The sequence below is a fragment of the Phycodurus eques genome, chromosome 3, assembly GCF_024500275.1.
Source record: "Phycodurus eques isolate BA_2022a chromosome 3, UOR_Pequ_1.1, whole genome shotgun sequence".
Taxonomy (NCBI): Eukaryota; Metazoa; Chordata; class Actinopteri; order Syngnathiformes; family Syngnathidae; genus Phycodurus; species Phycodurus eques.
Window position 1 is genome coordinate 18115013 of NC_084527.1, and position 26071 is coordinate 18141083.

Below are 26071 nucleotides of genomic sequence, written 5' to 3' on the forward strand. Positions count from 1 at the left end.
TTTGTTTGACTTTGTTTAGGCTTCTGCTAATTTAGCCGAGCAACGCTAACTTTGGGAGATTTGTCAGCAAACAATGGGGGACCATTGGGGCTTCATTCATTTCAGCAGAACAACTTCTCAATACATAAATACTCTTTTTTTGTCTCTTATCTTTCTTGGTGTGAAAAAGATATTAATAATGTTTTTTTAAATACAGTGGAACCTCGATATAACGGACTAATAGGGGCGGGGGGTGGGGAGCGTCCGATATAGTCGCTACATACGATATATGTCTGCTACATTGAAGCACAGTACAAAATTATTGTGCAGTACAAATGTATTGTAAATAAATACCAAAAAAAGTTTTTAAAATGTTTGAAAGATTCTCATTTTATCCAAACTTACCATGCCAGTATGCTTGGTCAAGGTGACATTGTTAATGTACAGTATTCATCATCGGCAAGTCGCTTTCAAGAGCTGCAAGGAATTTGTGTGCTTCCTAGTTCCAAATCCGTTGCCAAAGGAGAGCGGCTTTACAAAAAAAAAAAAAATTACTGTATCAAAAATAGCATCTTCCAGACTCCAGAGACTTGTGTTTTGTATTCCTCAGAGTTAACACTACCACCACGCCTCTGTCTCTCTGACAGTGCTCTCAGTACAACAGACAATAGATGTAACCATCATGATATGCCCGCTGGCGGCACGGTGGATGACTGGTTAGAGCATCAGCCTCACAGTTCTGAGGACCCGGGTTCAATCCCCGGCCCCGCCTGTGTGGAGTTTGCATGTTCTCCCCGTGCCTGCGTGGGTTTTCTCCGGGCACTCCGGCTTCCTCCCACATCCCAAAAACATGCATTAATTGGAGACTCTAAATTGCCCGTAGGCATGACTGTGAGTGCGAATGGTTGTCTGTTTCTGTTTGCCCTGCGATTGGCTGGCAACCAGTTCAGGGTGTACCCCGCCTCCTGCCCGATGACAGCTGGGGATAGGCTCCAGCACGCCCGCGACCCTAGTGAGGAGAAACGGCTCAGTAAATGGATGGATGGATATGCCCGCCATGTCAATGCCCTGCATTCAACATTGTCGTCACATAGGTATGGGAGATACGTCTTTTGGAATTTGATCAGGTAATATTATATGTAAATCTGTGACCCGAAAATACGTCAGTCACATTCTCTGCCTGCGTTGTACCACAGCGAAAGTAAACAAATGCGGCCAATTCTGGAGCTAACAGACTTTGTCAACGGCAGTTTGAGTCACAAATAGAAACTATTTTTGGACACATTGTTCAGTCCCGACGGTCCTTTTTATCCGATATCCGTTATATCGTGGTCTGTTTTATCGAGGTTCCACTGTACTGACATTAATGAAAGAATTTAATGCCACCAAGCCTATTACTGGAACCTACAAAATAAGTAGAATTTCTTACAAGAATATAATTTATATGTTAAAAAACGGATCTTGCATTTTTTGTTTTTATTTTATTTTAGTGCAATTAAACTGTAATTTGACTGAAAATACCACCTTGTTGATGCTTCACTCGCTTTTAAGGGTTCACTGAACATATTTCTATTTCCAATATTTGAAAAAACGAATCAAACTTTGTTGTTTCCACTGTGTAATGAACAAATAAGTCCCACGCTTGGACAGTGGTTGATTTCCTACCTGTCACTTTCCCCCCTTGTGCACTCGTGCTGCGTTTTCTGGCTGAGTGCAACTTCTTTCCTCGTTTCCACCACAGTACTCCCGAGCTTCTCGCTGCTTCTAATTGCCTTTTTTGCTGGCATTTTCGTCGCCACCTTTGCTCCCTTGCTGTGTCCCCAGTGCAGTTATAGCCGGAGTAATCTCCCTTGTTAGCCTGTTTGCCGGAATTCTGGCATTGTCAGTTTTCAGTGTCGCGACTCTTTGGCCCTCTGTACTCTTTATTAGCTCTTGTTGTGTACCTTTCCATCACTTTCCACAATTCTCTACTGATAACCATTAAACCAGTATAATCCTCACTTTCAACCCCCTTTGCCTCACTACATCCCTAACATTGAGGGTGGGGGCATGGCAGAATTTACTAAGCGTCCTCGATTGATCGAAAAGTCACTGAAATGCTCGCCCAGAAAGCTGGCATTTACATGTCAGATGTGTTTTTGTAAATTTGGAAAAACTTATATTTTTGACTACAAAGATTGTATATGTTGGAACATTCAATACCTTTCAAACATTTTTTATTTTTTCCATCAAAAAATTCTCCCGGGTGGCCTGGGAATGCAGCGGGATCTCCCCAGAAGAGCTGGAAGTGGCTGGGGAGAGGGAAATCTGAGCTTCCCTGGTAGAGCTGCTGCCCCCATGACCCGACTGTGGATAATTTTTTATTTCTATCCCTTTCTACATCTTGCAAAATGTAACATTTGTTTGACATATTTTCCTTTTTTAAGTACAAAAATTACAAGAATGTAAAGTAATAAAAATAGAAATTGTGGGATATCCTGTAACATAAAAAATATAAAGTATGTGAAATGCTTTGAAACGTTTTTATCAATACAAAAATCTGTCTGATATCCTGGAACACTCCACATTTTTTAAAATTTTATTTTTCATTTTTATTTTAAAAAAATAACGTGTTTCATAAATTTAATTTCTGGTGGGCCAGAACTTCCTCAGTGAGAAGCCTTTACATATTTTTCTCGTTTTCATTAAAACAAAAAAAAAAAACATCCAATAACATCAGTTTTTATTCATTCATCGTTATATCCTCGAACATTGAGCTTCTTTAATTCAACAAATGGTATCACCTTAACAAGAAAGCCTTTATTTAATTTTATTTTAGTTTATCTTGGAATGCTAAACATGTATACCATTATATATATATTTTAATGTACATATATTTATATTATATAATCATTTTTAAATTTATATCAGCTATATTTTAAGTTCAAACTTGTTTTTGTTTATATATATATATATATATATATATATATATATATATATAAGAGACAGAGAGACAATATTGTGGGTGAGAAAACATTGCTTTTTTTTGAACATATTTGTTCATTTTTTATTAAAATTGTGGTATCTGATAACATTTAACATTTTAGTATTAAAAAAAAGTGTTTTTCATCTTTATTTAACCTCTGTTTGCTGGCCTTCACTTTACTTCCACTGGCAAGCAATAGCCAAGCACAATCCTCACTCTCAGTCCCGTTTGCCTCACTACTATCTTCGAACTTTATTTTTTATTTTTTTGGCCTAAACTTCTTGAGAGTCTTCGTTGAGACGTCCCCACAGAGATGGCTGGCGTTGGTCTTTGTAACACCGCTGAACCCGTAATAAACCGACAGGATCTCTCACTCTGAACATTTTTGTCCGCCCACGCATCCAAGTCCCTGCGTACTTTTCCCTTAAAAGCCATTTTTCTATCCTCTGGGTTTAACATTTCATTTGGCCTCTCGCACCTCTTAATCTTTCCCTGTAGTCTGTGTGCTTAACTATTCACTTCCTCTTCTGCCTCCTCATAATTCTTTTATTCTTAAAACATTTGCTGAGGGGCTCAACAGTCCCATTTGATCCTGTAGCCTGCTTGAAGGATATGGAGGATGTACAGTATATCTCCATTCTGTCTTGATCCCTCACTCCTCTCCAGTTCGTCTTCCCCTTAACTGTAGCAAGGCTTGCAAAAATACATATTTTTTAAAACGTAAATGTATTTATGAGCTATTTTTTATGTTTCAATTTACATTTGATTTTAAATATATTCTTCTGGTTTCTAATTCTGGTTTTATTTTGCTAATTCTTAATTTTTAAATGTCAAATATTGATGTAGCAATATTTCCAAAGATTGACAGAAAGACATCTTTAATTCAAGTAATTTCCTTTTAATTTTGTTATTTATTCTATAATGTTTTTTTTATTTTATTTATTGATTGAGTGATATATTCACTTGTTTTTTTATATTTACATTTTTTGATTTTCTATTTTACTGTTATTTTTTGTTATTTTAAAGAATATTTGGTGGGGGGGGGGGTAAATTGAAAAATGTAAAGAAAGAAATTTAGTTGAATGTCATTGTAAATGTCATAATTAATTTTGTTCTCTTTATACTTCAATGATTTGTATTTTATTTAACAAAATGTTTACCTTTTATACTCTTTAAAAATACTGCATCTACAGATTAGCACAGACTTATTTTTCATATATTTTAAAGGGCCTTTATTTTTGTAATTTAGATCTCCATAGAGTTACTCACTAACATGAACTTAGTATAAAAGTGTCAATTTTATTTAAAAAAAAAACCACCTTGGTTTTGTCATACGTGTGTCCAGAAAAAGCCCCTCTGACAGCTACTTCTGTTTGACCAGTTTTGTATCCGCTTTGTCCATATTTGAATAAGACCGCCCCCTTTCCTCTGACTGGTTGCCTCCATGTAGAAGCCCCACTTTTGAGGGCACATGCGTTTGTTATGTTGACAGTGCTGGCTCGGGAGCGGAGAGGTAGGCGGACATGTTCGCTACTCATGTAAATAAACTCGAGAAATTCGAATGACCTGATTTCAGGCCTCTCGGCAGAAAAAACGTCTGGAACTCAGAATTGATTTTCATTCATATTTCACATGTTCACTGAGGCACCATAGTGACAATATCACATCCCAAATACTAGAAAAAGTTGAGTTCGCAAAATAATTTATGTCCCCTTTAAATGTAAAATTGTTTACTTTTATTATTATTATTATTATTATTATTATTAGTATTAGTAGTAGTAGCAGTCATAGTAGTAGTAGTAGCCGTTGGCGTCGTCGTAGTTGTCGCGGTAGTAGTACTAGTAGCAGTAGTAGTAATATTTTCGAACAAGATTAGCCTTTAAATCTATCATAATAGTCCAGCCAGCATATAGCACAATCCCTTTTAACACTGCAAGTCCCAGAATGCACTGCAATGCAGTTTCACATTGCTACATTAAAGCTAATAGTTTTGTTGAACAACTTTATGGTACAAAAGCAATATGCAATTGTGGGGATTCCGGTGGTACACACTGTGGTCATCTACAGCCATGCATTTTTATTTTAATTGAGGTTTTGAAATGTAACGGTGCCATTTGCTGTGTTTTTGCAGGTCTGGTGGTAAGGGAAGCCAGCATAGAAATTACCCGGCAGCAGGTTGAAGAGCTGTTCGGCCCGGAAGATTACTGGTGTCAGTGCGTCGCGTGGAGCTCTGCCGGAACCACCAAAAGTCGCAAGGCCCATGTACGCATCGCATGTGAGTACAGTGCACAATCATTCTGACCAGCTCTGCCTAGAAGGTGAAGTGAAACCTTTCCAATAGTCATAGAGTAATCCACAATCAGGTTTGGGAGGGTTACTTTAAAAATATATTCCAATATGGTTACTTGTTATCTGATGGGCGGCACGGTGGCCGACTGGTTAGAGCGTCAGCCTCACAGTTCTGAGGACCCGGGTTCAATCCCCGGCCTCGCCTGTGTAGAGCTTGCGTGTTCTCCCCGTGCCTGCGTGGGTTTTCTCCGGGCACTCCGGTTTTCTCCCACATCCCAAAAACATGCATTGATTGGAGACTCTAAATTGCCCGTAGGTGTGACTGTGAGTGCGAATGGTTGTTTGTTTGCTATGTGCCCTGCGATTGGCTGGCGACCAGTTCAGGGTGTACCCCGCCTCTTGCCCGATGACAGCTGGGATAGGCTCCAGCACGCCCGCGACCCTAGTGAGGAGAAGCGGCTCAGAAAATGGATGGATGGATGTTATCTGATGAAAACAAAGTGTACAGTGAAGTGTAGTGTAGTTAGTAACGCAACACAAGTACCAAAATATTAAAGTAAGTAAACTTGATTACTTTTATTTACTTTTGGATTACTCCAATCTCAAATGTGCTAAAAGAGACAAAATAATTTAAATATCAATACAGTAGCAATTTATACATATTTATCTGGTCTTTTCGGTCTTATGAATGTTGAATAGGCATGGTCTTGGAATGCCGGAGGATGCCGGTGCACCTGGAATTCAAATCCAAAACCTCTGAATTGTGAGGCAGATGTGCTCATCACTTGCTCACCGTGCTGCAGAGAGATGGGTGGATGGATAGATAGATATGCTAGCTTCATAAAGTTCTTAACACATTTCCACATGACAGTGTTTGTTTTAACGAGTGAAATGGAAAGGAACACGCACGGTTCCTTGCGTGAAAAAAACAGCAGAAATGTTTGTATTCCCGGTGACAAGTTCAGAAGCTGGTATTGATAATACTTGTTTACGTTGTAAATAGTCAAGCCGTGGTTGATTGGTCATGGAATAGTGAAATACTGTATTTCCTTGAGACGGACGTAGGGCTCCTGGGTTGCGACTCTCATTATTTGACATGTCGTGTCATTACACAATAGATTTCATGTAGCAGATATGCCGCCCTATGTGGCTGCACATATTGCACATGCCAGAAACTGCCACTGCATAGGACATTTTTAAGCCTGCGAATACAAGTACGGTATTTGAGTCAAATAAAAATACATTTTGTTGTTAAAAAGCATTGCTATTAAACTCAAATTTCAACTCTTCACTCATTGTTAATATATCTACACATTTTTATTTTCATATATAGTTTTTTTGTTTTATTCATATTTCTGTCTATTAATTTACATTTGTTTCTGTTCTATGATGTATTGTATTTACTATTTCTTCTTATTATTATTATTATTATTGAATTTGGTGAGCTTTTCCCTTCTACCCAAGATATAAAGAAAAAAGTTGTATCTATAAAATAAATCACAATTTTAATAATAATAATAATAATAATAATAATTAGATCATGAAAAGAACACCTATTCTTTTCATGCAATAAGTATTGTTTTTCTTTTTTTCTAGAAAATATTGGCAGAACTAAAAGTGTTGCCTTTATTATTTTTTTGTCATTTATGAATGTTAATCTCACCAGTCACATAATACAAAACAATAATGATCATAGATTTAACAATAATTGTTTTTATTGCAGTTGTCATTTGTCATGGAACTCTTCAGCATGTGCAGGTCACTCATGTTTTGGTAGATTTTATGAATAAAACGGGAATACTTTGTGTTTTACTTCACTGATCTTGTTTAACTTGAAAACAATTTTTTGCACTTGAAACTCGAGACATTCCAAGATGACCCTGTCGTCGACAGTGTGTCGTCGTGGTCCACCGACGAAGTTAATAGGATGGCTGGGAGCGGGTCACAAAACACACAAAAGGAGCACCAACTCAAGTAAGGGTTTTTGGCGGACGACAGCGTACGGACAGCAAACTCCTGCTATAATGGGTTCATCGTTCGCTATAGCGCAGATTTTTCAGGGATCCTCTTTTATGGGTTTTTACAGTAACCAGACAAGTTTGAATTTAGAGTTGAGCTCTACTGATTTTAGATGCAGCATACAGGTAATTAACACGACTAAGCTGCAGTAAAAGTCTTCAAACTCGTCAAAGCAGAGAAAATATATGCTTGTGCGTATTGTTTTATGCTCTGTATATGTTGCTGCTCCATGTGTGTTAAAGTATCAGTTGCTTGAAGATTTATAATTACCGTAACGTCTTTAGACGATGGACAAAATGATATGGTTTGGTTAAACATTTTGGTGTTTAACTCTACAATGATTCATTATTTTTTTTTTGTTTAATGTGTCAGTTTTAAAGTAAAATATAACTGAGAGTGAAAAATAAACATCTTGAAGCAAGCACGCAGTGCCTCCGATTTGGAGAACTGTGTGAGTCTTTTGTTTCCTCCGAGTGATTTTATACAGCAGTCTCCCATTTCTTGACAGCAAAAGAGTAAGAGCAAACCTGATGAATATATTGATGTATTTTGATCAATTTAAATGTTTAAAGCGTATGAGAGGTGTAAAACTATTTTTAAAAAATGATAAGATCTCGACGACCGGTTAGCACATCTGCCTCACAGTTCTGGGGACCGGGGTTGAAATCCCGGCCCCGCCTGTGTGGAGTTTACATGTTCTCCCTGTGCCTGGGTGGGTTTTCTGTGGGCGCTCCGGTTTCCTCCCACATCCCAAAACAGGTGGGTTGATAGAAGACTCTAAATTGCCCATAGGTGTGAATGTGAGTGCAAATGGTTGTTTGTCTCCATGTGCCCTGCGATTGGCTGGCGACCGGTTCAGGGTGTACCCCGCCTCCTGCCCGAAGATAGCTGGGATAGGAGTGATTCCCATGATGAACGGGGGTTTACTGTAAATGTGTCCTAAATTCACGACCACGTGGGGAAATCATTTTTAACATTCCCACCGGAGGACACGGAGATGCTTTACGCCGGCCTCGTATCACCCGACCGATCGCTTCTCGGCAAGCCGGACTCACTGCGGTTATCTTGCGGGCGTCGTTGCCCCGGCTCCATTCAGCCGTGTAAGACGATCAGGGACTTGTCAGGCGGTCAGGGAGAGGTGAATCCGGGAAGAAATAACCAGTAACCTTTATGCCGCCTTCTCCGTTTTTATTTTATTGGTTGTGCTTCACGGATGGAGTCGAGCATCCTCTGTTGCCGGACCAGACGGCATTCCCGAGTGGGCTCGACAAGAGGAAATCCATCACGCTCGGCCCTTCTTTTTAAATATTAACCAAGAAGCTGCTCTTGTAAAGTCTTTATTTATACACTTACATGCTTTTATTACTTCTACCCAAAGCCCTTGTGTTTTCTTTGCCGTTTCATTGTTGTTAACTACAAAATCCACTTAACTCATATTCATGAAGATTAATCCATGAGGCATAGCAATCGATCGAATAATCGATGGATTGATTGTTATGAATTTGGAATTTGTTGTTGATAAATCCTGTCTTGAAGCAATGGAAGACTTTTTGAGTCACACCGAACAAAGTTGCTCCATGAAGAAGTAGGGATAGGGCGTAACAGTCGAATAATTGATCAAATTGGATTCTAACCTAATATGCTGTCTAAAGAAGTAGGGATGAGCAGACGGTTGAATAAAGGATTGTTTATGAATTGCATGGAATACGTCGATTAATCATGTTTTGAAGCAATGGGGGTAAAAACTACTTCACTTCACTAATTCACTCTCAACTAGTTTCCTGTTGAGATAAGCAGGGATTGGCGTAAAAAAAAAGAATAATAACTAGGCCTGTCACGATAATGACTATATCGACTTATCGTTTGATAAATAAAATGGACATGATAGTTTTTTCCGGACTTGATAAATTGTCATTGTTTTGGTGAGCCGGCATGCGGATCACACAGTGAGCCGAGAGAGTTGAACGGCCGTGTCATTCGCCGCTAGTGGGCTCATGGAACGCTGGCGGACCGCTACACTCTTGCTGGTGTTGGCTCCGTCCAGTACTCCGCAGCCTTGCTCCTTTGTCACCCGTTTTGGTGTAAATCAAATGGACAACTTCCAGGATTCTTTTAAAAACAAATTTGTCCCACTACATTTGACCTGATGGACCAAAGCTCCACAAGATCAGATCTTGATTGTCTTATCCTCTTTTGCATCACGGCACGGCTGTTTGTACACTTCCTGGTGCGATCTCCTCTTATTTTTTTTCAAATCAGCCCAACCTCTTGACCTGGGCCTTCGGCTCCGATTTGGATCTACTGCCGTGTGATTAAAATGCTCAGTGGCAGCTCAAGCTTGCTTTTGCTCTACAGAGCCTTTCTAGCGAGTCAGCATTTCTGCGCGCATTTTGCGCTTTTCCCACTGCTGCGTCTCGCTTTGACTATCAAGCTGTCATTCTTGTGCATCCTTTGCTTATTCAAATTGGGATCAACCTGTTAATTAAATGGACAATGCCGATCATTGTGGGGTTGCAGGCGACATATATATTTACTTCGTTAAACAGTGGAGTATGTGAAATGCAGACTTGTGCTGCGTCAGCCATGCTCTTTGGCCCCATAGCCATCAGGTCAAGTGTTTCTCCCTCGATGGATTCGAGCCGTGTCAAGGTCGCGCACACACGGGCGCACAGTCCAGATGACGGCAATTTGTTCTGCCACTTTCCTCCGAGACGCGCGTGCGAATTGTAATCAGCAGACCAGACAAATGTCTTGTTGTCATTATAACAGCAATATGTGTCACATTCAGTACTGTGCATAAGTCCAAAGATTGTTGACTGAATGTCCTTTTCCACAGCATTGAACAGCAAATGAAAATCACATGCCCGAACACCACAGCCACAAACCTTCTTTAAAATAGAGCAAATATCAATAGCATTATAGTTGCGGCGTAGCAGATGTTGTCCAAGAAGGACTCCCCATTCATTTTTTTAAATTATTTTTTTTATTTATTTCTTGCCATTTTTTAGTTTATAGATTGTATATTTCTTATTTTCTAATGTACTTTGAACATTTGTATTGAATTTGTCTTAAAAAAGAAGAATAATATATCTATTTGATTTATGTTTTAATTTATTTTACATTTTGGATTTATTTAATTGTATTATTTACTTTACATTATTTAATGTTACATTTAATAAAATTTTATTTGGGTAAATCGCTCGAAAACATGCATGGTAGGTTAATTGAAGACTCTAAATTATGTGCGTGAATGCGAATGGTTGTTTGTTTGTGTGTGTCCTGCGATTGGCTGGCGACCAGTTCAGGGTGTACCCCGCCTCTCGCCCAGAGTCTGCTGGGATAGGCTCCAGCACCCCCGCGACCCTAGTGAGGAGAAGCGGTATGGAAAATGGACCGATGATTTTATTAATTTTATTAGATTTTTGTGATTGTATTGATTACTTATTGTGTAATTTTTAAAAATAAAAGTCAGATTACATTTTGAAATTATCTTTAAATTTATTTGAATTTTGTTGAATTTGTTATTTTGATTTATGATTCATTTTCATTTTTGTGTCATTTATATTTTTATATTATTTATTTCAATTTTTTTTTTTGCAGGGGTCTGTGCATTGACTCAAATCTCACACAGGCAAAATGATACTCATCTTTTTTAATGGATGTTACATCGTACTTGATTGTAGGATTTCCTACTAAATTGCACTCTGTTTACCCTATTTAAAAGCCCCCCCCCCAAACATATGCATATTAGTACAGAGAATTACTCAGCAGCTCAGAAATCAAAGAGAAACACTAACAGACTGTTCTTTTGGCCTCAAAGTTATTTTAGCTTTTATGGATCCAAACGCAAACTGCAGCTAACACACTCTGATGCCTCTGTCAACTGCACCTTCGTTGTTTTCTGGATGACTTCATCCAGACAGGCTTTGCTTTATGCCTGCAAAAGCAGAGAGGCGCTTCCAAACACTGCGAATATATACATTATTTTTATAGAGTGACAGCACGAGTTGATATGTGGTTGCGGAGGCGACGCTCCGCTCTTCCATCAAGCCGCTGAGCGTTTTCCCAGATGTGCCGAGCTGCTTCGGTGCGCTCGCTAAATCTTACAGCGCTGATAAAATACAGTCCATGTGTGTGAATGCTACATGGAAAGTAAGTATTTGTTGAAAGAAACTCAACCGCTTCTCACTTTTCAAAATGAAAAGATGCGCTCGTACGCTTGTGATTTTTACAAGCATGCCAGATGAAGGACTCATTTGAAGGAAATTGGAGCTGAGTTATTGCTGTAAATTGGCCGCTTCAAACCAAAATGATAGACTTCTTGCGTCTTTTCTAACGTGGAATTTAGAGACTTTTCTGTGGGTATGCTTCTGATAGAAATGCCTATCAACTTTTTTTTTTTTTAATGTGAAATGTCTTCGGGGGTGGGGGGGGGGTGCTTGAATTCTCACAAGAATTCCATTGGGGGCAACCGAGCCAATTTTGGGGCATCATTTCGCTGCCATACTCTGCCCATACGCATGGACGGAAATTCAAAATTTTCACAATTTAGCATCAGCCATCTGACTATATGTATAAGATGGTTCAAATTTGGCTCAAGATTTTCACAGTTTAGCGTCGCCTGTCTGTCTGCTGTACTTAGTTCAAACATTGTAGCAATTGGGCAAAATGTGCCCTTTTGTATGACCCCTACACGTAGACATTATGACTCTAAAATGGCCGCTCCAAAGCCAATTGTCAGACTTCCTGTGTGTTTTCAGGTTTGAGTCCTTGAGACTTTTTCTACCCATGATATATACATGCCAACCGAATTTCATGTTGCTAAATGAAACTGCCTTCAGAGGAGCTGAATATTCCCTATCCTAGCTATCTTCGGGCGAGAGGCCGGCAAAGACACCCTGAACTGGTCGCCAGCCAATCGCGGGGCACATATAAACAAACAACCATTCGCACTCGCATTCATACCTACGGACAATTTAGAGTCTTCAATCAACCTACCACGCATGTTTTGTTTGGGGGGGAGGAAACTGGAGTTCCCACAGAAAACCCACGCAGGCACAGGAAGAACATGCGAACTCCACACGGGGGGGCCAGGATTTGAACCCCGGTACTCCGAACTGTGAGGCAGATGTGCTAACCAGACGCCCACCATTCCGCCTTCAAAACCGCCATGAAAAAAAATCCCTTTTGAAAAGGCAATATAGCGAGGACGCAGACATGCAGGACTAAAGTTAGGATTTGTTTTATGCCTAAATCAGTCAAATTATCATTTTTCGCATCCCTTGAGTCATGTTTCATCCCAATTAGTCATATGACAGCAGGCTGCAGTCTGTCAGCAAGACAGGCTTGTTTGTTTATCCGCTGCCGTCTTGACTGCGGTTGGAAAGGCCTGGTTGGCTTCAGGGACGGGATCCCTAAGCCCGCCAAGAACACGGCAAAATGAGCCAGTCCCTGTTGGAGAAAAACCTCTGATGTCACTTTGAGAAAACGAGAATGACTTTAATGACTTGTGGAAGTCAGTTATTTTAGTGCGAGTGCTCGGCACCCGTTTAATCCGCAGCCTCAGCACTCCATTTGTATTATATGTCATAATACTTATAATATCAGAGTCAAAATGAGCAACTTGAGTATAGTTTGCCATGTAGCATGGAAAGAAAAACGCAAGTAACAAACTTGTCGCTTTAAGCATGCCCTCACCAAAACATTTCATAATGTATATTTAGATGCAGATGCAGCAAGGTGATCAAGTGGTTAGCAAGTCTGCCTCATATCAGGAGATCTGGGATCGAAATCCCATCTTCATCTCTGTGTGGAGTTTGCATGTTGTCACAGACCTTGAGTGGGTTTTATTCAGATACTCCGGCTTCCTCCCACATTCCAAAAACATGAATGTTAGGTTCATTGAAGACTCTAAATGGTCCATAGGTGTGAATGTGAGTGTGAATGGTTGTTTGTCTACTGTATATGATCCCTGTGATTGACTGGCAACCAGGCCGAGGTTGTGGTCAGCTGGGATAATGAGGACATGCATTATGGAAAATGGATGAATGAATTATTATTACCAAGCAGCGTGCGTACCAGTAGACAGTGAACTCTCATTTATCATAGGGAATATATGCCAGACCCACCCATGTAAGGTGAAAATCAATGATGGAGAAACCATTTACTTTTGTATATACAGATTTACTCTTTCCAAATGCTTTAAACAGAAAACCTTTTTAAACACACTTTTAAGTTTTCCTTCGCGCTGGTTCTCACTCTCGCTGTCAAGAAATGGGAGAGTACAGTATAAAATCAAGTCGGGGGGGTGAAACGTCTCTACATTAAACAAAAAAGTGTGCTTGCCTCACGCTCTTTGTCTCTCCCTAGTGAAGTTCATTGTAAAACTGTCACATAAAACAAAAGCGAACTAAACAATGTATATTTAAACACGAAAAGGTTCAACTAAACCACATAATGTTCACAGCTTAATGGTAACGTAATAATAACGTATAATAGTATAATACGAAACGCCATCAACAGCAACATATGCAAACAGAGCATCCAACAATACTCACAGGCTGATATCAGCTCTCTCTATACTTATTTTTTGTGTGCTACATCTCTTCCAGTAGACCTCAGCGCTGCAATGTTGGTGGTGTTCCATGATATTGTCCTAATGTAAAATATGTACCTTGGCTCAATAAAGGTTGGACAACACTAAAGTAGAAGCATGTGATTTGCTTACATAAATTATGTGATAGTCCACATATGGGCCCCGGGCCATGAGTTTGACTTCTGTGTTCTACAGCATCGCATAACGATATTTCCGCGATGCATTCGAGAGTTTTCTTTCCTGACAAGCTCTCGCTTTGCACTTGATTCCCTGAGAGACAGTGGGGAAGACTGCTAGTCATTTGGCAGCAGGAACATGCATCCCGGTTCCTTTTTGCATAATTGCTCTGAAATGTGCTTATGCAGAAGATGCCTGCAGGCCGCCAGCCCACCGCAACGCATAATAACAGTCTCAGTTGAAGCCTGCAGAAGAAGAAGAAAAAGGAGAAGGAGAAGAAGAAGAAGAAGTTTAGGACAAAGAGGGAGGTATTTCTGGGGCGGGTTCATTTGATGTTTATACAAGTCTGCCCTCTGCGCTTGTCAAGACTTTTGCGCTTCTAACAGTTGTTTTGGAGGATTTTTTTAATGTCAATTTGTGGCGCTGGATGATGTTATCTGCGTGTGGGAGTGAAGTGGGGTCAGTGGATTGATGTGACACAGCTGTCCTCCATCACCATGCGCATTCCCCTTGGGTGAAGTATTCGCTTGAAGGAAACACATTATACCATTTTTACACAATTTTAAACAGTCTCCAGGTGTTTTAATAAAGTGTCTGGCTTCTGTTATAATACCCCGAGGATCGAGAATGACAGCACACTTGTCATCCTCTCTAATCAGCCCTGTACAAAGCGGACTGTTTTGGTTTTGTCTCATGCGAGTGAGCCACTGCTCATCCCGGGCCAGACTTCCCTCTCCCCAGCCACTTCCTCCAAGGAAGAGGGGATCCCGAGGCATTCCCAGGCCAGCAGAGGGACGTAGTCTCTCCAGCGTGTCCTGGGTCGTCCCCGGGGCCTCCTCCCGGGGGGACATGCAAGTCACCAGGGAGGCGTCCGGGAGGAATCCTAAACAGATGCCCGAGCCGCCTCATCTGGCCCCTCTCAATGCGGAGGAGCAGCGGCTCTACTCTGAGATCCTCCCGGATGAACGAGCTTCTCATCCTATCGCTAAGGGAGAGCCCGGACACCCTGCGGAGGAAACTCATTTCAGCCGCTTGTATCCCGGATTTTGTTCCTTCGGTCACGACCATAGGTGAGGGTACGAACGTAGATCGGCCAGTAAATCGAGAGCTTCGACTTTCGGCTTAGCTCCTTCTTCCCCACAACGGAGCGATACAGAGTCTGCATCACTGCAGACGCTGCGCCGATCCGCCTTTTGATCTCCCGTTCCATTCTTCCCTCACTCGTGAACGAGACCCCGAGATATTTGAACTCCTCCACTTGGGGCAGGATCTCATCCCCGACGCGAAGAGGGCACTCCACCCTTTTCCGACTGAGGACCATGGTCTCAGATTTGGAGGTGCTGATTCTCCACCACCATGTTTGACAACTATCCCGAACTTTATCAAACGGTGGGTATATGTCGCTTATCAAACGCTACTGATGATAATAATCTTAGCTAATCTCAGCATCCAACAACACTGCAGCTCTGCATACAGTACCTTTTGGCTTTGATATGATCGTGGTTTGGTGTACAGTAATAATTCACAAACGATTTGGATCAAGCCCTGCTGCGAATAGCAAAACAACTACCAGTAATTGCCGCATGTATGTTTAGAATTGCGTATTGATGACACAAGATGGTGCCAAAGCACTACCTTTTTATTATTGATGCCATCTTGGGGCATCTAAGGGTATTTCAGAAATAAAACAAAAACAAGTGAACGGGCTATTTTGTCAGGGAATAAAGAAGGATAGGTTCCCCCCCCCCAAACAAAATAAATCTGCAAATTCACAAGCACTTGGTTTAGGGCAATAATATTTAATTGATCCCGAATGTGATGTAAAAATGCGACTAAAATGTGAATGGATTATTTTCGAACACATTGGCCGCTCACAAAAGATTTGGTTGTTTGATTTTACACTTGACGGTGGGGCAGGCACCCAAGAGAGCCAACTACTTGTGTACAAGCACTTCCAAGTCCCGTTTCCATAACGTGTCTCCTTTAAAGTATTCTTTCTGCTGACATGAACGCACGCTTTATCCTGCAGCTTAGCTTTAGCGAGCTTAGTGCTAACGTGTCGGTGTGCGTTGATCCTCCCCTGAGCTCGTCGGGGCTAATCTCCTTTAATTTCATCTTCAAGGAAATCAACTCTGACTAATTAAGACCAGGAAAATGGTCACAGATTTTTTGGCTGGCAATCCACCCTCCTTATTATTTCTTTTGTTTTATTGTTTTTGTGGTTCCTGTGTGTCCCGCTGTGGCTATCGTCTCCGTTTGTCTCGATTGCCTCAATCTTCCTCTGTTTGTGTCCTACTTGTGTTGCGTGGGGAGCCGCATGTGCTGGAATTGGAGAAGGGGATAACGCTCAGGGTGATTACCCCTTTATCATCATGCTCCGTTTGGGCTGTCACCCCCACAGGGATTGATTGTATTATAAAGGCAGCAATGCTCGTTGTCCCCGCGTGACTCCTTTTTAACACGACACCGTTCCAACAGGAAAAAGGGAAAACAAATATGTCTTTTAATTAATACATTATTGTGGATATGTATAAAATCTCCTGATTTTAAAGAGAACATTTTACTTTTTAATGTGTTGTACACCAATACATGGATCTCTGGAGTCCCTGCTGACCCATCAAGTGTGAACTTACACATCCAAGTAAATCTTTTGTGAGTTCCTTATTTTCTAAAATGTGCCAGTAAGTGAAGCCATTCTGGATGTTGAACTATTGTGATGTAACAGCGGGGTAATTTACATTTTGGGCTGGGTTAGGATCTGCCATTTTTAAGCCACTGGACTAACCGCACTATTAAACTCACTATTATGTCAAAAGCCAAAAGATAGGCCAAGCAGCAATGTTGTTGCTTGGACAAATTAGCATCTGATGAGAGGAGTATACACGAATGTACAGCAAAGTTGTCGACATGTGGGCAGGATGATTTGCGCCAATAGCACAGATCAGCTTCCCTAATCGAAAATAAGTAAATAAGCAAGTCATATACCCTCATTTATTTTATATACTGTGTGTGTGTATGTATATATAGATATATTTTCTTTGTTTCTTTGTTGCTTTGTTTTATGTGTTAAAATTTGACGTATGAGCGAGCTACAGATACGCCACCGCTAGATGACGGCAAGGAACGTCCTCAACATCCTCCTAACCTTCGGCGTCTCACTCACCATTTTCATAAATTTTGATTTGAAGTGTATGCCTAACATGAAATGTTACCTTTTGATATTTTCTTTTTTGATATATACAATGGCGGCATGGTGACCGACTGGTTAGCACATCTGCCTCACAGTTCTGAGGACCTGTGTGGAGTTTGCATGTTCTCCCCGTGCCTGCATGGGTTTTCTCCGGGTACTCTGGTTTCCTCCCACATCCAAAAAACATGCGTGGTAGGTTATTTGACAACTCTAAATTGGGCACAAATGTAGGGCACAACCGATATGTGTTTACACATGATTTGTCTTGACGAAGAACTGTCCAATTTCTTCTTTTTAACTTTTGTTGCCAACCCGAGTTAAATAATCCAGCCAAGAAACTATAATTGTCTCTATTTGCTGGCTGCTGTGTCCCCATGAGGCTCCAAGCACGAAGTTCCTCAAAAAAGAAAGAAAGAGAAAAACACGCATCCAGCCTAGACAGTCTCTAATTGGCTATTTTCATCATACTGTTGTAAAATAATGATACAATTAAATTAGAGGAATTAGATGAAGGCAGAGAGGGTGGATTTTTCAGAAGTAATTTTAATAATATTCTACTGTCAAGTCATACAGACCGTTTTAACATATATGACAGTGTTTTTTTTTGTATGTTTATTAGTTTTTTTTAAACTGCAAACCCTCCCTTTAAACTCACGTCAAGGTACCACTGTTCATTTGACTTAACCAATTGTAAGGGAAAAATTTATTTAAAAAACTCTTGATAATGTGAATTTTCGGGAAAAGAACAAAACACTGGTGTAAAGTGCTCTGTAATTCTTGATCCTTGGGATATTTTGACAAAAGCATGTCACAGAGGTTACAAAGACACCTGGGAGCTGTTTTAAATTACAAAAACAAACTAATAATATGTCGACTACTCACACCAGTGCACCTTACTGTGCACTCTCTCTCTCTGTCAATGCAGAGTCCTATAGACTCTTCTATATGTACATTATTTGGTAGGTGAGGAGTGCGCAGGTGTTGTAGCTCTTCTCACCAAGCGCGCCGTGCTCATCATTCAATCCCGCCGTGCACCTGCTCTCTTGACTTTAGCCAACCTCCCTCTGCAAATTCAACACTTTTCCTTCTAGTCCTCACAGCTGCAACCTTCTGCAATTGTGGGCGTGTGTACGTGCGTACCTGCTTGTGTGTGCGCGTATCGCAACAGAGAGACAAGGTGAGACTGTGCCTGGCAACCAAGGAGAGTAAAAGGACACAAGGACGACACACACGCACACATACCCACACTAACACACAGACACACACACACACTTGTACACTTTCAACGACCTTGTTCACTAACAAAGTGACTGGCAAACATTTTTTAGTCAAATGTCTTTGGCCCAAAAATGTGTTGGAATAATGTGAAAAAAATACCACACATGCCGCATTATACAGTGGTGGGGATACAGGAGAAAAAAGTGTTTTTTTCTCATAGCAGTGATGGAAAACTTTTATACCTCAGGGATATTGTATTTTATTTACTGCAAGTTAAGGTATATGCTTATTTACTTAAGGCACTTACTCAATGGCTAGACCTTAATTTATATGCAGTGAACCCGTGTTCAACGCGGGATATATGTTCCAAACCCAACCCCAAAAGGTGAAAATCTGTGATATAGAGAGAGACCATCTAAATAACATTTTTTTAAATAATTTTACCCCTCCAAAATGCTTTCAAAATGTTTTTAACTCATTAAAACACACTTCTTAAACACATTGTAAATGTCTTTGAACACAAAAAAATATTGTAAGCATAAATGAACAGAAAATTTGGTTTGTCCTATTTGTTTAAGAGGCGGGGCCTCGTGGGGCAATCGCGTGAGTGTCTGGGCGGGAGTTGTGGCTGACAGCAGTGTGTTCATTGTATTTGTGTTTTGCTGTTTGTTTATCGCATTCAATAAATGACTGAAATATGCATCAGGGAGTTTGGCTCTCCTTTTCCATATGTGAGGTCATTACAGTGGGTATTCTGTAAAAACTAAATTTAATAATTATCACTAAAATATGCGAAATGGCAGGTTTGCAAAAGATGAACTGGAATATCGCGGGAGAACGCTCTAATTACATTTTTGTACTTTTAACAATTATTACAACTTCTGAATCCAAAATGCTACCTGTAACTGTAATTATCTCAGGTCAACCCATTTGAAATCTAGCTAACCAAAACAGCAGCACATAAACAGTCTCACAGATGCATTAAAGTTTGGACACTTACCACAGTGTAAAAGATGATTTTTCGGTACACAGAGAAAGCATCTTTTGCAACGACTAACGTACCAGCACACTATGTGGTTGCGCCAGTGTTGTGTGGCTTTTACTGTATTATCTTATATTATTATAGGAAGATGTGATGTCAGCATTATGTTGCAGAAAATATCACATGAAACTTCAGTTTCTTTAGGTCTGCAGTCAGAAAAACTCATTGTCCCCTGACCGCAACCCTATAAAGAACTGGTGGAGTGTCCTACAAAGGATGATCTATGGGAGGCATCGCTTATCTTATGTGTTTAAGTTAACAACAAATCAAAATATCATTTTCATCATAGTAGTCCCAGTCAATAAAATACCCTTTATTGTAGAAGATTTATTGTGGAATGTTGATGATCAAAAAATTCATTTGCGTTGATTGTTTAAGAAAATGTTCCATAATGTTGTCTGGCTTTTGCCGAAGTTGAACAGTCAGGAGAAATCTGACCATTTACTACCTGTTCCCCAGGAGGTTTGGCTTGTATTCATAAACTCTGCCTAATCTCTCCCATATGTTTCCTTTTTGAGGAAATCCATCAGAGCATTTGATCAGTGGTATAAATAACAAGTCCTAACACACCGCCTGCAAAACATCTCCAGTTACCTCTTACCGCGCCAGTTAATTGTTTTAACATCATCAGAATCAGAGTCATCTTTATTTGCCAAGTATGTCCAAAAAAAAAAAAAAAAAAAAAAAACACACAAGGAATTTGTCTCCGGTAGTTGGAGCCGCTCTAGTACGACAACAGACAGTCCATTGACAGAGAACACTTTTGAGACAAAGACATTGACAAAAAACAAAAAACAAAAACAGTCACTGAGCAATAAAGGGTTGCTAGTTGTCTGGTAATGCCGGTACATAATTTTTTTTTTTTTGACAATTGTGCAAAAGATGCAGAGTCCTCAAGCACTTAGAGCAGTTCGAATGACTAATATTGCAATAGTCCGGTGCGATGACCATTGTGCAAAGGGTGCTGAGACTTCAAGGAGTGTATGCGGTTTAAAGTGACGAGTAGTGCGATAATCTGGGACAATGTTGATTGTGCAAATGTTGCAGATACTCCTCAATCAGTGTGCAAATGGGGCAGATGCTCCTCTGGCATGAGTGGCCAGTATTGGTCAACAACAGATATGCAAATAGTGCAGCGTGGCGAGACTACTACAGTGAGTCCACGAGTAATACATAATTGGCCCCACAGAAATGTGACAACGAACTCAAGTCAAAAAATTGCCAGCATGTTGTAATGGAATTGTAAATTAGGTGTTTAAGATCGCAATAGGGAAGAAGTTGTTGGAATGTCTGCTAGTTCTAGTTTGCATTGATCGGTAGCGCCTACCTGAGGGAAGGAGCTGGAAGAGCTGGTGACCGGGGTGCAGACGGTCCGAGAGGATTTTGCACGCTCTTGTCTTAGTTCTGGCAGCGTGCAAGTCCTCAAGGGTGGGTAGGGGGGTACTGACAATCCTTTCAGCAGTATTCCGAATATGAATATTCCGTATTCTTATTCGGATGCAGTATAAATACGAGCAGGATAGAGCAACTGGGGCGTTCAAGTAGAAAGACTGTCTTACTAGTAAAACATTTTCCACTACTGTGTAACATTTCTGCACTTGTAGGACAACGTTTGACATACTAAAAGCACGAGATATTAACTCGTAGGAATTTACTGTCAGTAGTGGTACGAGTAGACAATTCTTTTTTTTTTTTTGTGGAAAGCCATTTGAGCATTTGATATCGTTGATATGCAGCCTAAGGACGTACTAGTAGGCCAAAATACTAAATAACTTGGAACGCTGTATTTTGACAAATTTTGCAATATACATATAAAATTGTCGAAACTAATTGCATGGACAATTTAGGAAAATGAACAGAAACACCATATTTTTAATAATTTGGAACATACTGTGATGTTGTTATCCAGGCACTGTATATTAAATTGCAATGTTTTACGACTCATGTACATTTCTAAATACATAATGATCAATTTAAAGTGTACATAAACGATTGTTAAGACAACTTAGTCCCTTAATGACTGTGATGTTATCGGCGTGAAAACGAGGCTACGAGGCCTGTTTACAATTAAATGCCCCCAAATAGTCCTCACCTAACTGGACCCGCATGACAACAAATGGGATTGCGAGGCTATGTTATATTTCTATTCATTGTTTTTTTTTTGTTTTTTTGGATTGTCATGGACGTCATTGATGATAAAAAACAATCTTCCCATATATTCATGATTTTATTGTTTGTCTCTGCAGACCTCAAAAAGTCCTTCGAACAGGAGCCTCTTGGCAAGGAGGTGTCCCTCGAGCAGGAGGTGCTTTTGCAGTGTCGCCCACCAGAGGGCATACCAGCGGCAGAGGTACAAGTATTTTTAAAGCTCATCCGCTATATGCAGAACATCACCTGACCAAACAGGACAGCTGACTTCTTGTGTATGTTATTCTAACAAGCGTGACCATGGTTTGATGACGTAATTAATAATTTTGTTTTCTTTATGGCTGTCGTCTTCGGACAAAAATTAAATACAAGTATATTATTTATTTTTACAAATATGATACAATGTACAGTATGTATGTAAACTCGAACAGAGCCTAAACATTGAATATTGTCATTATCAGTCATGATAAATAACCCATTAACTGGAAAGTTAGAAACATACGTATTGTCAACTACCTCTAAGAAATAAGTAGTGTGATTTACCTTCATTCCAAATTGTCACCGCGACACAAATGACTGGAAAAGTCAGAATTCATTCTCGGAGTGAGTGCATCAGCGATGCCAAGATGAGAGGACTGAAGTTAGATTGAAATGTCCCTTGAGAGCCAATTTGCGTCCATGGCAAAAGTTACTCCAGAGTTGGCGTGTGTGTTATTTGACTTTTTACATCGGTGAAAAACTGTTGAAAAGAAAAATAGCGCCATGTTGCTTGTAATTTGTAGAGACAAACTCAGTGCCTAATCAAACTAAATACAAGGAAGTGTTTTTGTTTATTTTTACAGAAATACTGACTTCCCTAAGACCAGCTTGGAATCAAGTCAAAGCTATAGTGTCAAGCTGTAGTGGCTAAATGTCACCTAGCACTTGTTTGTTTAGGCCAGACCACACATTTTTTGTATTTGGGAAAAATTTCCTTTATAAAATATATTGAAAATACACTTCAGTGGTAGATTTTTTTGTAATGAAAATGAACAGTTTGTACAACCTCGAAAGAGTCGGATCTGAGAGGTTTCCGTTTGTGTCGCATTGCACTTTTAAGCGAAATCAGCTAACTGGACAAAGTTGGCTTATCTGTTTACAAGTACATTATTTATTGATCAAGTCAATGCTATCATTGGGAGCTTTGATAGGGAGGGTTAACATGATGACGTCATGGCTACTCGGCATTAAAACAACACTATCACCACCTCGCAAGGGTTATTATTATTGTGATGTTATTGGACAACTCAGCAGCAGCACAGTGGTAAGTGGTTCATAGTTCGGCTTCACAGCCAGGCAATCTAGGTTAGAATCTTCACACGCCAGCTTTCACCCACATTCCAAAAATGGGCATGTTAGGTTCATTAAAAACTTTAAATTGTTTCTTAGGTGTAAATTTGAATGTTTGTTTATGTGCCCTGAGATTGACCGGCAACTAGTCCATGGTGTACCCCGCCTCGCTCCAAAGTCAGCTGGGATAGGCTCCAGCTGACATCCATCCATCCATCCATTTTCTACCGCTTATCCGGGTCGGGTAGCGGGGGCAGTAGCTTTAGCAGGGACGCCCAGACTTCCCTCTCCCCAGCCACTTCATCCAGCTCTTCCGGAGGGATCCCGAGGCGTTCCCAGGCCAGCCGAAGGACGTAGTCTCTCCAGCGTGTCCTGGGTCGTCCCCGGGGTCTCCTCCCGGTGGGACGTGCCCGGAACACCTCACCGGGGAGGCGTCCGGGAGGCATCCGAATCAGATGCCCCAGCCACCTCATCTGGCTCCTCTCAATGCGGAGGAGCAGCGGCTCTACTCTGAGATCCTCCCGGATGACCGAGCTTCTCACCCTATCTCTAAGGAAGAGCCCGGACACCCTGCGGAGGAAACACATTTCGGCCGCTTGTATCCGGGATCTCGTTCTTTCGGTCACGACCCACAGCTCATGACCATCGGTGAGGGTAGGAACGAAGATCGACCGGTAAATTGAGAGCTTTGCCTTTCGGCTAAGCTCCTTCTTTACCACAACGGACCGACACAAAGTCTGCATCACTGCAGACGCTGCACCGATCCGTCTGTTGATCTCCCGTGCTATTCTTCCCTCACTCGTGAACAAGACCCCAAGATACTTGAACTCCTCCACTTGGGGCAGGATCTCATCCCCGACCTGGAGAGGGCACGCCACCCTTTTCCGACTGAGGACCATGGTCTCAGATTTGGAGGTGCTGATTCTCATCCCAGCCGCTTCACACTCGGCTGCGAACTGCTCCAGTGAGAGTTGGAGCTCACGGTTTGATGAAGCCAACAGAACCACATCATCAGCAAAAAGCAGAGATCCAATACTGAGGCCACCAAACCGGACCCGCTCTACGCCTTGGCTGCGCCTAGAAATTCTGTCCATAAAAGTTATGAACAGAATCGGCGACAAAGGGCAGCCTTGGCGGAGTCCAACCCTCACCGGGAACGAGTCCGACTTACTGCCGGATATGCGGACCAAACTCTGACTCCGGTCGTACAGGGACCGAACAGCCCGTATAAGGGGGTTCGGTACCCCATACTCCTGAAGCACCCTCCACAGGACTCCCCGAGGGACACGGTCGAACGCCTTCTCCAAGTCCACAAAACACATGTAGACTGGTTGGGCGAACTCCCATGCACCCTCGAGGACCCTGGCGAGGGTGTAGAGCTGGTCCACTGTTCCACGGCCAGGACGAAAACCACACTGCTCCTCCTGAATCTGAGATTCGACTTCCCGACGGACCCTCCTCTCCAGCACCCCTGAATAGACCTTACCAGGGAGGCTGAGCAGTGCGATCCCCCTGTAGTTGGAACACACCCTCCTCGGGACGTTGTGAGTCGGTGGGGAGAATACTTCGAAGACCTCCTCAATTCCACCGACACGCCTTCCCATGAGGAAGCAGAGTTCTCTGAGGCGGGCTCTCCTATCTCTGGGTTTGAGGTCACCGAGGTAGTTAAAAAGCTCCTCGGTGGCAGGGCCCCGGGGGTGGATGAGATTCGCCCGGAGTTCCTAAAGGCTCTGGATGTTGTGGGGCTGTCCTGGTTGACACGCCTCTGCAACATCGCGTGGACATCGGGGACAGTGCCTCTGGATTGGCAGACTGGGGTGGTGGTCCCCCTTTTTAAGAAGGGGGACCGGAGGGTGTGTTCCAGCTGACCTGCTGAAAAAAATATAGAGTGAACCCCCGCATATTTGATGTTTGCCATTTTTAAGGGACTTAATTATTTGGTGAAAAATTCACCTATTTTCCAACATCCTGGCATTTTGGTGACAATGAAGTGATTTGAGGAGCTTCGTTTCGTCAAAACGTAGTGGCTTTCTGCCATCATGTGGCATCTATAGGCAATTATCCACACTATACGGAGTAACACTATAAATTGTGATAAAATGTAATTATGTTGTAGGTCTGCGCTCGAATGAGCGTTGGTATCACTTTTAACAGAACACTCGCATTGGCTCTCATTAGATTGTGTACCTCATGCTGTGGTGGGCTACTGTATTTACCAGACACACACACATAGACACACGTCAATATATATAAAAATCCAAAGCTGTTATGTGATTGTGTTCAGTTAGTTCCCTTTCTGGTGTCATAATGGGATCTTGGGGTAAATGGATTGCTCCGTCTGGCATCCACTGTAGCTGATGAGATGAATACGAGTCTCAAACCCGCCGATGACCTCCGCTTCCAGCCACTATCTCTCCTCACTTTTTTTATTTTTAGGGACAAAGGACTTGCTGCATTTACAAATGTGGGGGCCACAACATGCCCGAAGTCACTCATTTTGGCAAGCCTGTGTGAAAATGTGAAGACTTTGGGGCTCCTGAACACAAACCTCCAAAACTCACTCAGTGGCGCCCCTTGGAAAATTAAAACAAAACAAACAAAAAAAGAAATTGTGAGGAAACACCTATCTAGACAAATGGGCAACGCTAAAGGGTGAAGCTTTTTGCTTGCGCCATCTAATTTGGGCGCAGCATGTCGTCAAAGTTTGATGATCATTTAGGACATTCTCCATGAAAAGGCGCCAGGGAAGTTACAGACAATTTGCGCCCCCGACACCAGTTTCACTGATCACCACAAAATTGGGTGGACATGTCTGTCATAAGGCTGGCACGGTGAATGACTGGTTACCACATCTGCCTCACAGTTCTGAGGACCGGGGATCAAATCCCAGCCCCGCCTGTCTGGAGTTTGCGTGTTCTCCCAGTGCCTGTGTGGGTTTTCTCCGGTTTAGGGTTGGGCATTGAGAATCTGGAACTAATGTTCCAGTTTTCCCGGAACCGTTCAAATTTGAAAATTTCGGTTCCCAGTTTCAATGCCTCGTCCTCCAGCCGTGAAGAAGAAGTGGCGAAAAGCAACGAAGAAGTTGCGTAAACTAACGAAGAACGGGCACGATGACGTGCT

General features: G+C 41.5%; 1 protein-coding gene across 4 annotated transcripts in view; it reads left to right on the plus strand.

Annotated features, from left to right (window-relative positions):
- LOC133400079 (netrin receptor UNC5C-like) overlaps positions 1-26071 on the plus strand; it is a 332980-nt gene that overhangs the window by 210707 nt on the left and 96202 nt on the right. For all 4 annotated transcript variants that reach the window (XM_061672304.1, XM_061672302.1, XM_061672305.1 and 1 more), the window contains 2 exons: positions 5076-5219; positions 21721-21824. In XM_061672304.1, the coding sequence (XP_061528288.1) occupies positions 5076-5219; positions 21721-21824 (248 nt within the window). The remainder of the gene's footprint in view (positions 1-5075; positions 5220-21720; positions 21825-26071) is intronic.